Source organism: Temnothorax nylanderi, unplaced genomic scaffold (assembly GCF_030848795.1).
Source record: "Temnothorax nylanderi isolate EJ_2023f unplaced genomic scaffold, tnyl_v1.0 TNYL_tig0502_pilon, whole genome shotgun sequence".
In the NCBI taxonomy this organism is placed as follows: domain Eukaryota; kingdom Metazoa; phylum Arthropoda; class Insecta; order Hymenoptera; family Formicidae; genus Temnothorax; species Temnothorax nylanderi.
In genome coordinates, this window is record NW_027249564.1 from 114,396 (window position 1) to 131,090 (window position 16,695).

Consider the following 16,695-nt stretch of genomic DNA (forward strand, 5'->3'; position numbering starts at 1 on the left):
ATATTCTATTTTCCTATTCTATGATATTCCATAATATTCTATTCTGTTATTTTATGATATTTAATAATATTTTATTCTCTTAGTATATAATATTTAATGATATTCTATTCTTACATTCTATAGTATTCTATAACATTCTATTTTTCTATTCTATAATATTCTGTACTTGTACTGAATAATATTCGATATGTATGTATTTAATTTCCATTTGTAACGGTTGATGCCGCGCGGCCGAATCACGCGCGGGCCTCGTGTGCGAATTGTAGAACCGGGGGTAACCGACGAATCCGCGGTCCGCGAGACCGCGGCACAGGCAGTCGCTCTAACGAATTATTCTGGCATGGTCGCATGAGTCCGTCGCGTAACAGTCACCCGCCGATCATTTGAGAGCTCATCTAGTCACTATAATAATTATCGTATTCTCTTGTCGATGGATTTAACTTTGACGCGGAGTGCCTCCGAGAAATTATTGTATTCGATACTCTAACTATTTCCATGCGAACATTATATAATTTGACGAGTGCTCGCCATTTCACGGCAAGCGTGACCGGTGCGCATCGCGCCCAACGGAGTACCTCTAAGTTTGAATAAATCTATTTACCAGCATTTTGCATTGTACCTTTCTATCGTACAAAATGGTCCTTCGAGCCGGATTAGGGTGCACGTTTCGGAGCACGCGGTTGCGATAAACGAGGAATCGCCGGTCTTGACGCGCGCCGGAGTAGTAAGAGTGTCTCAAAAAACGAGTGAATGTTAGTGCGTGCAAGGAATTGACTGTAAAGTCAAGAAACTTTCGAGAACATTCGAGTGACAATCGTTAGCGAGAGGCATTCGGCCGATCTCGCTGAGCTCGGAGTGTCAGCCCGTGTTCACGTGATCGTGCTTCCATCGATTCTTCTTCCTCTCTTCCTGGGTTTCGTCGAGAAAAAGGGACAAGTTTCGCATAGTGAATCGTGCATATGGAACGAAGAAAATGAATGTCGAAAGTCTTCGGAAACAGAGGAGCGGGCTAAAGGGGAAATTGACGAGCATAAGAAACTTCATCGCTAAAGCTGAGAAGGATGTGGAGAACGTTCTACCGGGCGAGATTACGGCGCGTTTCCATGCGGTGGAAGACATTTATTCGAGATTCCAGGCTGTGGCACAGAACCTTTTATCATTGTTGCCCGAGGAGGAATACCAACAAAGAGATGAAGTGGAGGAAAGCGAGTTCGACGAGCGATATTATTCGGCAAAGGCAGCTTTACAGCAGTTAGCGGAAAGAATCAAACCGCCGTCCACAAGCTTTTCAGCAAACACAGCGAATTCGAGCAATGATACAGGCGTGATGCAGGTTCTGGAGCAGCAGACAATTTTGATTCAAAAATTGACCGAGCGATCGGTTGAAAGCAGCGACGGTGGTGCGTTGGCACGGATAGTAGAACAACAAAATCAATTGCTAGAAAGATTAAGCGTGCGGTCTAACACGCCCGCACGTAAATCTCACGTAAAATTGCCGATGATCACGTTGCCATCATTCGACGGAACCATGGAGGAATGGAAGCGATACTCAGATACATTCAAAACATTGATACACGACAGCGACCTGACTGGTGTACAGAAGCATCAATATTTGGTTGGTTCGTTGAGCGGACAAGCCGCAAAAATAATCGAATCGATAGACATTTCCGAGAATAATTACGCCATCGCTTGGGACTTGTTGAAGAAGAGATACGATGACGAGCGAGGCATTCGAAAGCGGCATATACAGTGTTTGTTCGATCTACCACTGGTGAGACGAGAATCAGCCAGTGCAATTCAAGATTTGGTAGATCACGTTCAGAAACATTTGCGAGTGTTACAAGCAATGGGACTTCCTACTGAGTCATGGGGAGACCTCATTATTTATTTGATTGAGAAAAATTTGGACAACGCGACGAGAAGACGTTGGGAGGAGCACATCGAGCGGGAAGACGATGTGACGACAAGCACAATGATCGATTTTTTGCAACGGCAATGTCAGCTGTTGCGGCGAGCGGCTTCGGACGGCGAGATCGTCAACAGGGACGACCTTCGCGCGAGGGACGGAACGAGCAGACAGCGATCGTTAGATTCGAAAGTACAAGGCAGGACGACGCTGTCAACAACCACACAGGAGCGACGGTGTTACGTGTGCCAAGGACAGCATTCCATTTATGCGTGCAAACAGTTTCTGGGCTTGTCCGTGGAGGACAGAATCCGGGAGGCCAGGCGATTGAAACTTTGTCTCAATTGTCTTGGAAATAATCATTTTTCTAGAGATTGCAGGTCCGGTTCATGTCGAGAATGTGGCGAGCGACATAACACGTTGTGCCATATTGTGAAGCGGACATCCTGTTCGTCGACGGATTCGGCACGGGGTTCGGAGGACTGTTCGAGAGGGTCATCTGGGATCACGCTGTGCGCCGTGGCGGACGGCGAGATAGGAGCATCAACCAGCAACAACGAGTCAGCAGGAAACATGTCGGTACAACACGCTCGAGGCGAGCGTAAGCAAGTACTTATGTCAACGGCTGTTGTAAATGTTCAATCAAATAATAACGAGAATTTTTTGCGGGTATTGTTGGACAGTGCGAGCGAAGTAAATTTCATTACGTTAGCGGCGTGTAACAGATTGAACATAAAATTAGAAAGCGTATGCGAATCTATAAACGGTTTAAATAACATGAACTGCGCGATAGATTACGGTTGTCAAATTTCGATGAAATCGCGAACTTCCGGGTTCGAGTTGAATCTTTGTTGTTTGGTGGTCCCGAAAATAACAAAGAAGTTGCCTTCGTTTTCCATCAATATATCAAAATTGCCTATCCCAGAGAACTTAAAGTTAGCAGACCCGTTGTTTTGCAATCCGGGTCATATTGACGCGCTCATAGGCGGAGAATTCTTCCTTCAATTGTTGGAAGCCGGCAAGATTGAACTCGGTGAAAGTTTACCGGTATTGCAAAACACTAAATTCGGTTGGATTGTGTCGGGTCCAATACCGCAACATTTGATCACGCGTCGTACGACCAGCCGCCAACTTTCTAATAATCACGTGTGTTTGATCACGCAGCAAATATCAATAGACGATACGTTGCGAAAATTCTGGGAATTAGAAGAATACGCTAATAACAATCCAAGGTTATCGAAGGAAGAACAGTGCTGCGAAAATCATTTCATAAACACTACAACGCGAGACGTGTCCGGGCGGTTTGTCGTCCGACTACCTTTCCGTGAAAACAGGACTCAGCTCGGACAATCGAGAGACATCGCGATGAAACGTTTACTTTGTTTAGAACGGAAATTTCAACGGGAACCGGAATTATACAAATTGTATTCCGAATTTATGCGAGAATATATCGACTTGAATCACATGTCTAAGGTCACCGGGGACGCTCGAATACCGAATCCGGTCTATTTGCCGCACCATGGCGTTCTTCGTGAATCAAGCACAACAACGAAGCTGCGAGTGGTATTCAACGCGTCCTCGAAGACCACTTCGGGTATTTCATTGAACGATGCGTTGATGACGGGACCTAATTTACAAGATAGCATAATCAACATAATGTTGCGATTCCGTTTGCGCGCCGTTGCGATCACGGCTGATTTACAAAAGATGTATCGTCAGGTTTTAGTACACGAGGATGACCGCGATTATCAGAGAATTCTATGGCGTTTTTCCCCAAATGATCCGGTAGAGGAATATTGGCTAAATACCGTGACTTATGGTCAAACTAGCGCTTCGCATTTAGCCATTAGTTCCGTGCAACAGCAGGCGAAAGACGGGGCTACCCGGTTTGAACTGGCATCGCGAGTTCTATTAAAAGATTCTTATGTTGACGATATTATTACAGGAGCTGATAGCGAGCCCGAAGCGGTCGAACTAGTCTCACAGTTGGAGCAGTTATTGCGCGAGGGGGGTTTTGAGGCTCACAAATGGCGTTCAAATCGTGAGGGAATTGTACCTGAGCTGCATGCCGGCGATCGAGTCGAGGAGTCGTCGGTGTTAGAGATTGACGCGGGTGCCGTCAAGACTCTGGGATTGGGTTGGCATCCCAAATCAGACATGTTTCAGTTTTCCATCGAGCCTATTACTAATTCAGTTAAAACCAAGCGTGAGGTTTTGTCGACAATTTCTAGATTATTTGATCCGCTTGGGTTGATCGGTCCCATTTTGACTCGAGCTAAATTGATTATGCAGAGCACCTGGTTAGCGAATTTAGGTTGGGATGAGCCGCTGACGGAGGATCTATATCAGGCATGGGAGGCTTATACAGAAGATTTACGAGAGGTTAGTACGATACAGGTACCTCGTAGAGTAATTCGAGGCTCTAAGGTGGTGCGCTTCATCCTACATGCATTTTGCGACGCTTCTTTAAAGGCCTATGGGGCTTGTATTTACTTGCAAACCATTGACGCAGATAATAATTCCAATTGCTTCTTACTTTGTTCAAAGGCACGAGTTGCGTCCGTTAAATGTAAAACTATTACGCTGCCTAGGCTCGAGCTATGCGGTGCTGTGGTACTAGTAAATTTGGTGCTAAGTATTAGAGGGGCACTCGGGATAACGTTCGATGAGGAGCATGCATGGACCGATTCTGAGATAGTACGGGCATGGATTGCCGGCGATCCATCCCGCCAAAAATTGTTCGTATCAAATCGTATAGCCGAAATTCAATCTATTCTTCCATCGAGACACTGGCATCATGTCGACGGAATTGAGAACCCTGCCGATTTGATTTCGAGGGGTACAAGTTTGAAAAATTTGAAGCAGAGCAAAATCTGGTGGGAGGGGCCCGATTGGTTGTCGCGTTTCGGCGAGTATGAACAGCGTAAGTTGAAATCGCCGAGTCTTACCGAGGAAGACAAGAAATTGATTCGGGCGGAGCAGGCTTCGAGAGCGCGAGTTTTTGCAAACGTTAGCAATTCGAATGACGTTAGAGAGTTCTTGTTAAATAACTATTCTTCGCTGTCGAGGATCGAGCGTATCTTGGCGTGGATTGTTCGATTTGTTTTTAATGTTAGAATGAATCGCGACAATCGTAAGTTCGGATTTCTGTCAATAGACGAAATTCGCCGCGCGCGTCAGTTGTTGATTATGGCAGTGCAGAGGGTTCATTTTTGCGAGGAAACTTCGAATCTATTGTCGGGAAGACAAATTCATTCTAATAGCAAACTATTGTCGCTTCATCCATTCATGGATGAGACAGGACTTCTCAGGGTGGGCGGCAGAATTCAGAATTCGCAAGTGTCCTTTGGGAAAAAACATCCGATTATTTTGCCATCCGATAGCAAATTTACGCGGTTGTTGTTCGACAGAGAGCATCGTAGACTATTGCATGTAGGTCCACAGGCATTATTATATTCTATTCGAGAAATATATTGGCCGCTCAAAGGGAAAATCATCGCCAGAAAAATCACACATGATTGCATAACGTGTTTCCGCAACAAGCCGAAACCATTATTGCAAATCATGGGTCAATTACCCGCAGATCGAGTCACTCCGACTCGTCCATTTTTCGTAATCGGCGTAGATTTTGCCGGACCTATCACTACATTAGTTAATCGAGGCCGCGGAAGAAAAACCAATAAATCTTATATATCGTTGTTTATTTGTTTCTCAACTAGGGCCGTCCATCTCGAGGCGGTTAGTGATCTTAGCACCGCTTCCTTTCTGGCAGCGCTCAGACGCTTTGTGGGACGTCGAGGTTGCCCACAGCGCATTTATAGCGACAATGCGACTAATTTTGTAGGATCCAAAAATGAGCTTCACGAAATATATCGTTTACTCGATAGGGAGAAGCAAGATGTAACTGAATTCTGTATTTCACACAACATCGAATGGAAGTTTATCCCGCCATCCTCGCCTCACATGGGGGGATTGTGGGAGGCTGGGGTAAAGTCATGTAAATTTCACTTAAAACGCGTTATCGGAGAGAGTCTCCTGACATTTGAGGAATTGGCTACTGTGTTGATACAAATTGAAGCATGTCTGAATTCGCGTCCGATTTGCCAGCTGCCGTCTTCAGCGGCGGATCTGCAACCACTAACCCCGGGACATTTCGTAACGGGTGATTCATTGATCGCTCTTCCAGATGCTGATGTAACAGACATTCCTTTAAATCGACTCGATCGCTGGCAAGCAGTTCAGAGAATCGCGCAAGATTTTTGGAAGCGATGGAGCCGCGAATATTTGACGTCACTGCAAGGCAGATCGAAATGGACGTCAGAACGAGATAACTTAACTGTTGACGATGTCGTCTTGATACAAGACAACAATGCGCCGCCTTTAAAGTGGAAATTGGGAAGGGTGATAAAGACTCATGAAGGTACTGACGAAAGGGTGCGCGTTGTGACCCTTAAAACTGCGAGCGGAATTTGCAAGCGAAGTATAAATAAGTTGTGTAAGCTCCCGCTAACCGATGCGTTACTTCCGATATCTAGACTCTAGTATTAAGATTAATAATTGTTATTAATGGTGGGCGGGATATGTATGTATTTAATTTCCATTTGTAACGGTTGATGCCGCGCGGCCGAATCACGCGCGGGCCTCGTGTGCGAATTGTAGAACCGGGGGTAACCGACGAATCCGCGGTCCGCGAGACCGCGGCACAGGCAGTCGCTCTAACGAATTATTCTGGCATGGTCGCATGAGTCCGTCGCGTAACAGTCACCCGCCGATCATTTGAGAGCTCATCTAGTCACTATAATAATTATCGTATTCTCTTGTCGATGGATTTAACTTTGACGCGGAGTGCCTCCGAGAAATTATTGTATTCGATACTCTAACTATTTCCATGCGAACATTATATAATTTGACGAGTGCTCGCCATTTCACGGCAAGCGTGACCGGTGCGCATCGCGCCCAACGGTGTACCTCTAAGTTTGAATAAATCTATTTACCAGCATTTTGCATTGTACCTTTCTATCGTACACTATAATATTCTATTTTCCCATTCTATGATATTCTACAATATTCTATACTTATACTGAACAATATTTTATAATATTATATTTTCCTATTCTATGATATTCTATAATATTCTGTATTTGTACTGAATAATTTTCTATAATATTCCATTGTGTCTTATTCTATAATATTCAGTAATACTCAAATCTCCTATTCTATGTTATTTAATAATATTCTATTCTCTTATTCCATGGTATTCCATAATATTCTATTCATCTATTCTATAATATTCTATATTATTTTATTCTCATATCCTGTGATATTTATTAATATTCTATTCTCCTATTCTATGATATTCCATAATATTTTATTCTTTTATTGAAAACAAATATGAAAGATATGACTACATGGGTCGCGTGACTCACACAGAGTGGAGGACAAGTAAAAGTGGTGCTGTACGGGGGGAACGTGTTCAATACAATTCAGGGAATAATGACATATCTAGAAAGCAAGAATATTTTATTTTTTATTGTATTTTGTTAGATTTCAAGAATACAAATTATATTATTTCTTTCAGAACAAAAGGTATGGGCGAGGATCCCCCTTTCAATTTAACGACATTTTTGTAGTAAGGTGACGTTAGCGAGTTTAAGAAATTACCAAAGTAAAATGTTGTGTGTGTAAATAAAAAAATTATGTTTTACAAAACCTGCGCTCCTAATGTGTGAATAATATAAAAATATATAAACATTTTGGGAAAACTATTAATAATAATAAAGTTAAATAAAATAGTTTTTTTTATATCTTTGGCATAGCAAATATTCTGAATATTTTTTAAAAGCCGTAATTTATACCGTAAATTAACGTTTCTTAATTATTATCACTCGATTCGTCAGCACTATGAATAGAGTCAGCACTGTGAATAGAGTCAGCACTATGAATAGAGTCCGATGGAGAATAATCATTATTATTATTCTCATTTTCATTCTCTTTTTTTTCATTACTTTTTTCTTCAATTTTTCCTTTTTCATCATTATTTGTTTGTGAAACTTCACATGGAGTTTCACTATCAGAAATATTTTCAGTGTATTGTGCTTCCTCACTGTCATTATTTGTATCGGTCATTACAACAGTACATAACGCAGCTTTGATTTCCTGCTTATTTTTTGAACTTATAGATTGTGGAGTTCTATTCAGTTCACATATTTTGTGTGCAATATGCGTTCCAAAATGTTGGAGTTCCATATCAATTGAAACTTCATCTAGATCACGTTGAGTTATTAAGTAATGTTTGGCTGTAGCTGAAACAAAACAAAAATATATTTAGGAATAATGAACGTTGACGGAGTATTCGGTATTTGAAATAAAATGTTACCTCTAATGGCTTTTAATTTTGTTGGATTTAATGCAGGTCTAGGAGTTGCATTTCCACTCTTCTTTCTTCTGTTTGACACAATACCTGTTACAGTGCTTTCTTTAAGTACTTTTATGCCATAAACAGCAACAGCTAAGTTTTTTATTAACTGCGGTAATGTTTTTGAAATGATGAGAACACTATCATATGTAGATTTGGGTATGTAGACATCAAAGCCAAGATGTACCTAACAATATATTTTAGTATGTAACAGCATGACTTTAATTAACAAAGAATATGTTCAGGTTTTCAGTAGACAGGGTGTGCCATAATTCGCGATCAGTATTTATATAGCGCTACTCGTGAACAGTTTTGAGTTAATTTTTTCTTGGCGAAATTGTCGAAGCATCAATTACAGTTTCGGAAGTACAAGCAACCGAAAAATCAGGTATTTTAACGAACTTAGTTTCGGACAATTAAATAGATAACAAAACAATTTTCTTGGACCAACTTTAAGTAGACTTTAACGGAATTTTAATTTAGAACTTAGTTACAAATGCCTGTTATATTGAAAATTGGGAAAAGTAGCCATAAATAATAACCTCCTTCGACAAAATGGCTCAGGATTTTTCGACTCAATTTTTCATGAAGAATAGAGCTATGTAAATAGTGGGTGCAATCTACCGGACACTCTGTATATTACCTCATTTCGTGCTTTATTTTCATATCCAATTGGAGGCAAACCAACTTGTTCTTGCGGACGTGTCGGATTTTTTTGAAAGTATTCAGAAACAACGTCTATAGAAATAATTATTTTAATAAATTATATATTTATTAAAATTATATATTTATAAATATCGATAAAAACCAAACTCACTCAACAGTTCATCAAAGTTACTCAAAACTTTTGTATCAACTTGTTTGTTTATTTTAGATATTTCCGTATACTCTTTAATCACTTTTTTTTGAAGATTAATGTTTAACGTCATCAAATCGGTAACTATTGCTTTTTTATCTTCTAGTTGCTTCTTCAGTTTCATCTTTTGAGAACGCAAATATTCATTTTCTTTCTGCAGCTTTTCAATCTGTAATATAACACATATGTATAAACATCAACTTATTCATGTACTTACTTTTCATTTCACTGAAATACATACTTTCTTTTCCATACCACTTCCATTATGATCTTTCTTTTGAGCTGGACAATTCTAATAATTAAAAAATTATTTTATTGTTGCAGTCATTTTTAAAAGAAATAAGAATTACTATGTATTACATTTAATATTTTTATTATAATATTAATATCTTAAGTTGTAAAATACAAGTTTAACAATGATATTTCAGTTTTATATTTTAATTTTATTTAGGCGAGGGAGCGTTTACACTTGGTGCTTTTTTATCTTTCTTTTTGAAATATGTCATTATGGCTGCTTTCCTTTTAGTTACACAAGTCGACACAAACATCGTTCTATCCTTCTTGGCATTCAATGAATAACAAAGACAGAACGACACTTGTGTCGACTTGTGTCACTAAAAGGAATTAAAGCAGCCTATATCCACAGTAGGACCCCGCCTTTAATGCACTGATCCAGTACTACAAGTGCACTCCTTTATAGGATGTACGTGAATAATGTGAAATCAAATATTATAACGTTTGTTCAGGTATGTACACAATTACGCAAATGTCACAAAGTAATAATTTTAAAATTTTTTATATTGTATAATATTTATGTAGGTAATTATAATTATAAAATTCAAATCTATAATAATCATTGCTTTTTTAATAATTTTTACAATTTATTTATACATACCGGGTGAATCTTAATGGATGCACCAACTTTTTACCATAGGAGATGAGTTACCGACCGCAACTGTAATGAACCGAACGATCCATAGGTGACACCAGCTTGAATCGACCGCTTCGATCGACGAGTCCGAGGTGATGTACAGGCAAGTTAAAAACTGTGAATCAAATAACGTATATCGTATGTACATACTTTTCTAATATATCCAACTGTCTTACGCATTTTTCTTTTTACATATAATTTTATTTAATAACACGATTTCTTATTATTCTCCATCTATGCGCAACGTATTTACCGCATGTACTACGTTTACGCGAGCGTTACTTTTGTAGTAACTTACGATAATTCACTCGTTTACGCAGAGTAAATTATTGTAAGTTACTACAAAATTTCCTTTACGCGAAGGAATTATCGTAAGTTACTACTGAAGTAACGCTCGCGTAAACGTAGTAATATAGTACGGGATCCGGCCGCGTGATTTATACGTTTATCTGTTATTTTATCGAAATGCGATTTTAATGGAAGATTACATATCAGGTCATACATCGCGGCCGGTGTGCCTAGCAAAATCTTGCCGCAAGTACCCTCAATTAGAGCTGTTTTAATTAAATTTTTTAAGACAACTTCGTTCATTTGTTTGCGAAGTAAATGAAGCGTCATCTGAAAGAGAGTGATCTAAAAAACTTGAAAAAAATAGGTTCCCACCTCTCAGTCTGCCGCAACCTCCTGGCAGCCAGATGCAAAAAGGTTCTTTTTTGTTAATTATCAACGTTCATCGTGTATCGAGACAATTTTTACACAAATTGAAGCTAAATTTTTCCTCTACACGATGGAATATGGTTGCCTGCGTAAAAGCTGCCGCAACTAGTGGTTGCCAGCATTTGAATGACTCGCTCTCGCCTGCGCGAGCTCTTCAATCTTACAATGTGTTACAATGGAATAATCACAGCAATTTCCTTGAATTTCTTTAATATTACAATAGTTCCTAAATAAGTTTTCAAAAATTCCTTTTATAAATAAATTCCGCCGCTCATTCGTCTTCCGACTCGTCTGAACTCGCAACATCATACTCCAAATCATCAGAATTATCATTCGCGTTTTCAGATCTTTCATTCATCGACACGCGCAATTTTTGTAAATTCGATGTGGCAAAATGCTACAGATCCGTGTTGTATTAAATTACGCGCTGAAGATTGCGGTTGGTTATTAGATGGTTTTTTGAAACCAACGTGGTTCGTTGGGTACCCAACGCCGTTGAAAGTCGAAGATGTATTGCGCGTGTCGATGAATGAAAGGTCTGAAAACGCGAATGATAATTCTGATGATTTGGAGTATGATGTTGCGAGTTCAGACGAGTCGGAAGACGAATGAGCGGCGGAATTTATTTATAAAAGGAATTTTTGAAAACTTGTTTAGGAACTATTGTAATATTAAAGAAATTCAAGGAAATTGCTGTGATTATTCTATTGTAACACATTGTAAGATTGAAGAGCTCGCGCAGGCGAGAGCGAGTCATTCAAATGCTGGCAACCACTAGTTGCGGCAGCTTTTACGCAGGCAACCATATTCCATCGTGTAGAGGAAAAATTTAGCTTCAATTTGTGTAAAAATTGTCTCGATACACGATGAACGTTGATAATTAACAAAAAAGAACCTTTTTGCATCTGGCTGCCAGGAGGTTGCGGCAGACTGAGAGGTGGGAACCTATTTTTTTCAAGTTTTTTAGATCACTCTCTTTCAGATGACGCTTCATTTACTTCGCAAACAAATGAACAAAGTTGTCTTAAAAAATTTGATTAAAACAGCTCTAATTGAGGGTACTTGCGGCAAGATTTTGCTAGGCACACCGGCCGCGATGTATGACCTGATATGTAATCTTCCATTAAAATTGCATTTCGATAAAATAACAGATAAACGTATAAATCACGCGGCCGGATCCCGTACTATATTACTACGTTTACGCGAGCGTTACTTCAGTAGTAACTTACGATAATTCCTTCGCGTAAAGGAAATTTTGTAGTAACTTACAATAATTTACTCTGCGTAAACGAGTGAATTATCGTAAGTTACTACAAAAGTAACGCTCGCGTAAACGTAGTACATGCTGTAAATACGTTGCGCATAGATGGAGAATAATAAGAAATCGTGTTATTAAATAAAATTATATGTAAAAAGAAAAATGCGTAAGACAGTTGGATATATTAGAAAAGTATGTACATACGATATACGTTATTTGATTCACAGTTTTTAACTTGCCTGTACATCACCTCGGACTCGTCGATCAAAGCGGTCGATTCAAGCTGGTGTCACCTATGGATCGTTCGGTTCATTACAGTTGCGGTCGGTAACTCATCTCCTATGGTAAAAAGTTGGTGCATCCATTAAGATTCACCCGGTATATGTCACACAGTAATATGTTATTTTAAAATGTTTCTGTATTCTGTTTTTTAAAAATCCCCTTAAAATCCATACCGGTCGACGGATTTTAATAAAACTGGAGGAGGACATACTTTCTACTCTATTTGTGTGCAAAACTTCAAACCGGTATCAAAAAAATTGTAGAAGTAGATGCGTGTACAAAAAATCCGTACACACACACACACACACGCGCGCGCGCGCGCGCACACACACACACACACACACACACACACACACACACACACACACACACACACACACACACACACATACTTCCGGACATTTTCTACTAATATGATTTTTCGACATTTTAGAACATTCTAAATCTATTTCCTTTAAAATCTCGAAAAATTTTTTTTTACCATCACAAAGCTTCCTCTATGAGGAAGCAATAGAAACATTATACTAATATATTGCTGTGTGAAATATATAGATATAAATAATTGTAAAAATAATAAATAAATAATGATTATTATCGTTACTACATCGCGTAGCGTGCGTCTGTATTGTTCTAGTAGGAATAAATAATAGTAGTAGAATTAGCGTTACTCACTACGGATTCTCCGATTTCTTCCGTTACATGAATTTTTTTTTTTATTATTCAAAAAGTCATGTTACTTTGCTTTCCTTTTATTTCAGCTAAAGGTGCACTTCTTTTTGGAGTCGGATCTGTTTTGCTTGTAGTAACTAATTTGTCAGACTTGACTGGGTTCTTTATCATATGATAGTTCTTAAAAAGAGAGAATTTGTTATTGTACGCTTTCATGGTTTTGACAAAAATTAGGTTTGGGTTTTAGGTTGGATCGCCACATTTTTTGTGTTTAAGATTGTAATGTAGTGTTTTTATCTATTTTTCTAAAAAATGTAATTTCAATATTGTAATTGCAAAAACTGAAGTTGCAATAACTGTAATTGTAATACTTTACAATTAGAAATTGATAAATCCCAAACACATATACGCGCGCATGCACAAAAAATATACACACATGTACATAGATATACAAGTATACATATACAGGGTGTTTTATAACCACGATATTGCTCCTGAATAGGTAGGCGCATTAAAATAAACAGAAAACACTACTGTCTTGCAAATTTTGCAGCAATTATTAAAACATTAATTAAATAATGCAGAATTCACACTGCATCCGACATCCGACGATCCGCAATATCCAGTAGAAGTCCCTTATTTCTGGAGTTCCTAGCTAGCAATATTTTTGTTTCCAGAAAACGAATTTTTTTTATTGCGATGCATATCGAACGTCGGATGTCAGATGCAGTGCGAATCCTGCATAAGAACCTAATAAGTGCGTATTTCGCGCGACAAGATAATAGGACAGTTTTGAACAGAGACATTGGCTGTAGGAACGCAGTCTAGAACTTCTTCGAAAAAAGTTTCATTTGTTAGTAATTTCTCCAAAACGGCAAATATAGATGAAACCTCCTCTCCTGCTCTCTTATATGGTGGTACAGTAATAAATAAACCCAACCTGTTTTTGAAAAGGATTCGGTATTGTGTTTTTAGAACCGTGTCCCTACTCATAGCACTCTTCTTACCATCTTGCCAGCGCACTTATTCCTTGGTCTTTCTGAATAAATTTTTGACAACTATATTGTAAAACTCGCAAAACAGTAGAAAAACTTTTCTGTTTAGTTTAATGCGCTGTACCTGTTTATGAGCAAAATCATACTTATTACAAGACATGTATTCATATACAGAAATATACCCAGTTCATACTTACTTTTTTGTATCAGTCTTTAAAGTACGATTTTTTGTAATAGTTTTATTTTCTTTGTTACATGTACTCTTCTTTCTTATCTTTTCCATATGTTCTATTTCATCCAATTTTTTATCAGTATTTTCATGTTTATTCCATTTTTTTTTATTTTACAATTTTTTGTCTCTGATTCTCTTCTTTAGATTTGCGTCACCTTTCGAGTTCTAAACAAAAAAATGTATTATTGTGCAAATTTATCGGTTATCAGCCATCTTCTTTTTTAATTATTAGTTCTCATATGTGTAATCAGTTTTATGAGAAAAATATCAATACCGTACTGAAATTATATGAAAGATACAGAATATTTGTCACACTTTCTCTCACAAAAATCGCGACTGGTCTATTCGCAGGAAGACATCAGTTGTCTCGTGATTTTTCCATTTGGCAAATCATAAAAAAATTTAACAAATATTCTGCCGGCGACTATATAAAAAATATAATGTACAAATTAAATAAATACGTATGTGAGTTTATGTAAAATTTTATGTATCCTTTATATAATTTTAGTAGACTAAATGCCACGTATTATAACCTATCTACAAACTTTATAGTATTTTGCTATCTACAAACTTTATAGTAACATTATTATTCACATTTGAATTTATTAATATTTTACTTCTCTAAATTAGTACAGATTGCATAATATGAACATAAAATATATTAGGTATCAAATACTGTTGTATTTATTAATAAGTTTAACAACAGTCTGTCATTAATTATCATTTTATGCAGTTATTCTCAGCTATTGATGCTACATAGCTAATAAAATAATTATCCATAAACTTATGAAACGGAACTAAAATGATACCGGCCTTAGTGTGCGTTGATGCGCACTAATGCATCCAGTCGAATTTGTCATGTGTTACATATTACTGCTAGAAATAAGATTAGCTAATATTATGTTAACTGCCAAAAGTGTTGCCATTATAAAACATGCAAACACCTCCAAGTGAATTTATTTAAACGTTACATTGTTATATAAATCATAATTCTTGATTATGAATTGTACACATACTACACCTATCAGAATATTAATCATTTTTTTACTAATCATTCATAATCGCTATATAAGCAATGGTATAAATAGCAATGTTTATAAACTGCTAAAGACTCGCAGATTTGGTTATACTTTTAGCAGTTAACAAATATTAGGTAATTTTTTATGTTTGTATATATAATCTAAAAATTTATTCGTAAAATGATCAAATTGATAATGAGAACAAAGACCATATTTTGAATGCAAAATGATGTTAAATATGCCTTTATAAAGCTAAATCAACTCAGTTGTCTCAATTAAGCTCAATCTACATTAGACAAAGTTGAAATTTTACCATAAAGAAACCAGCTTAGACTAAACGGTATATATAAGAAACAATAAACGCTTGCAATACTTCAAATAGATATTACATATATTACAAAGGAAACAAAACTTACATGCGGTCGTTCAGTTCTGAATCTGTCTCGAAATCTGTTGCAGTATCACACAGAGTCAACGGTGAAAATTCTACTCTTTTGCCTTTTGTTTTCTTCTACCTCTTCTTTTGATTCTATTGAGATAAAATTGCATTAAAATTAACTTACCTCTGTGATTTCTCTACTGTAATACAATTTTTTAGAAATATTACCTGCACAAATTGCTTTCCCCTGTATTTTTTCCAATAATACCGCTATAATAGTTACCGTCGTCCCACTTTATTTTATTTTTTCTCAAAATCGATGTTTTTTATATCAAAATTTCCTATTTTATCTGCACTAATAGCCTCCTTTAATCCATCTTCAAACTTGACGTACACGAACATGTTGAATAATTAGAACGATTTTGCCACGTGTTTTTGCCGGTATAATAATTTACTCTGCGCAGCGTTTTGATCCTCAGCTTTCGTAGAGATCGTTACTGCAATCCGTTATTTACATACTATGTACGTCGAGATATGCGGACTTCTCAGGACTGCGATCTGTTATTTTTATATATAATCATCTATTTTATTGGAGTCAATCATGATTTTTACTGTTGAAAGTTTTAATAAATCTATATATATATATATCAACAGCTAACCTCATATATTTGTGTACATGCACGCACTTTGCGCAACACAGCCTATATGTGTGAGGCCCTGATCTTCATGGATTATTACCACGGTATTGTAAAGAAAGACAACAACGTTTTGATCCGCACAGCTTTCGTAGACTGCGATCCGTTATTTATACATACTGTATTCGTCGAGATATGCGGACTTCTCCTCAGGACTGCGATCCGTTATTTACATAATACTATGTTCGTCGAGATATGCGGACTTCTTTTTTTCTTCCTTATATGGCTCCAGCTGCCTCGGACGAAGGTAGAGGTCTATATGGCCAGATTTCTTCGGGTGAGAATACGAAGAGGTATTAATGAGGTGACTGCGAGCTGAGATTCTCAGCCTGAAATGCTTT

The 16,695-nt window shown here is 37.8% G+C and overlaps 2 protein-coding genes and 2 long non-coding RNA genes across 5 annotated transcripts; 2 read left to right on the forward strand and 2 right to left on the reverse strand.

The window, feature by feature from the left end:
• Positions 1 to 973: 973 nt before the first annotated feature.
• On the forward strand, positions 974 to 4,473 carry LOC139783445 (uncharacterized). Its single transcript, XM_071722593.1, has 2 exons — positions 974 to 4,391; positions 4,454 to 4,473. Exons 1-2 carry the CDS (start codon positions 974 to 976, stop codon positions 4,471 to 4,473), a joined length of 3,438 nt encoding a protein of 1,145 aa, XP_071578694.1.
• Positions 4,474 to 4,492: 19 nt separating this feature from the next.
• LOC139783450 (uncharacterized) lies at positions 4,493 to 6,905 on the forward strand. Its single transcript, XR_011721270.1, has 2 exons — positions 4,493 to 5,893; positions 6,093 to 6,905. It is a non-coding gene; the product is annotated as an uncharacterized lncRNA (long non-coding RNA).
• Positions 6,906 to 7,415: 510 nt separating this feature from the next.
• LOC139783448 (BEN domain-containing protein 5-like) lies at positions 7,416 to 14,266 on the reverse strand. 2 transcript variants are annotated; one of them, XM_071722596.1, is made up of 7 exons: positions 14,227 to 14,266; positions 13,041 to 13,214; positions 9,419 to 9,469; positions 9,139 to 9,346; positions 8,965 to 9,059; positions 8,283 to 8,508; positions 7,416 to 8,208 (listed from the first exon to the last, which is right to left on the reverse strand). In XM_071722596.1, exons 3-7 carry the CDS (start codon positions 9,428 to 9,430, stop codon positions 7,778 to 7,780), a joined length of 972 nt encoding a protein of 323 aa, XP_071578697.1. In that variant the 5' UTR covers positions 9,431 to 9,469; positions 13,041 to 13,214; positions 14,227 to 14,266; the 3' UTR covers positions 7,416 to 7,777. The 2 variants fall into 2 exon arrangements, with proteins under 2 accessions (XP_071578697.1, XP_071578696.1); XM_071722595.1 differs by having other exon boundaries at positions 13,038 to 13,214; positions 14,227 to 14,265.
• Positions 14,267 to 15,696: 1,430 nt separating this feature from the next.
• Positions 15,697 to 16,496, reverse strand: LOC139783449 (uncharacterized). The gene is made up of 3 exons (XR_011721269.1): positions 16,319 to 16,496; positions 15,888 to 16,217; positions 15,697 to 15,809 (listed from the first exon to the last, which is right to left on the reverse strand). It is a non-coding gene; the product is annotated as an uncharacterized lncRNA (long non-coding RNA).
• Positions 16,497 to 16,695: the final 199 nt, after the last annotated feature.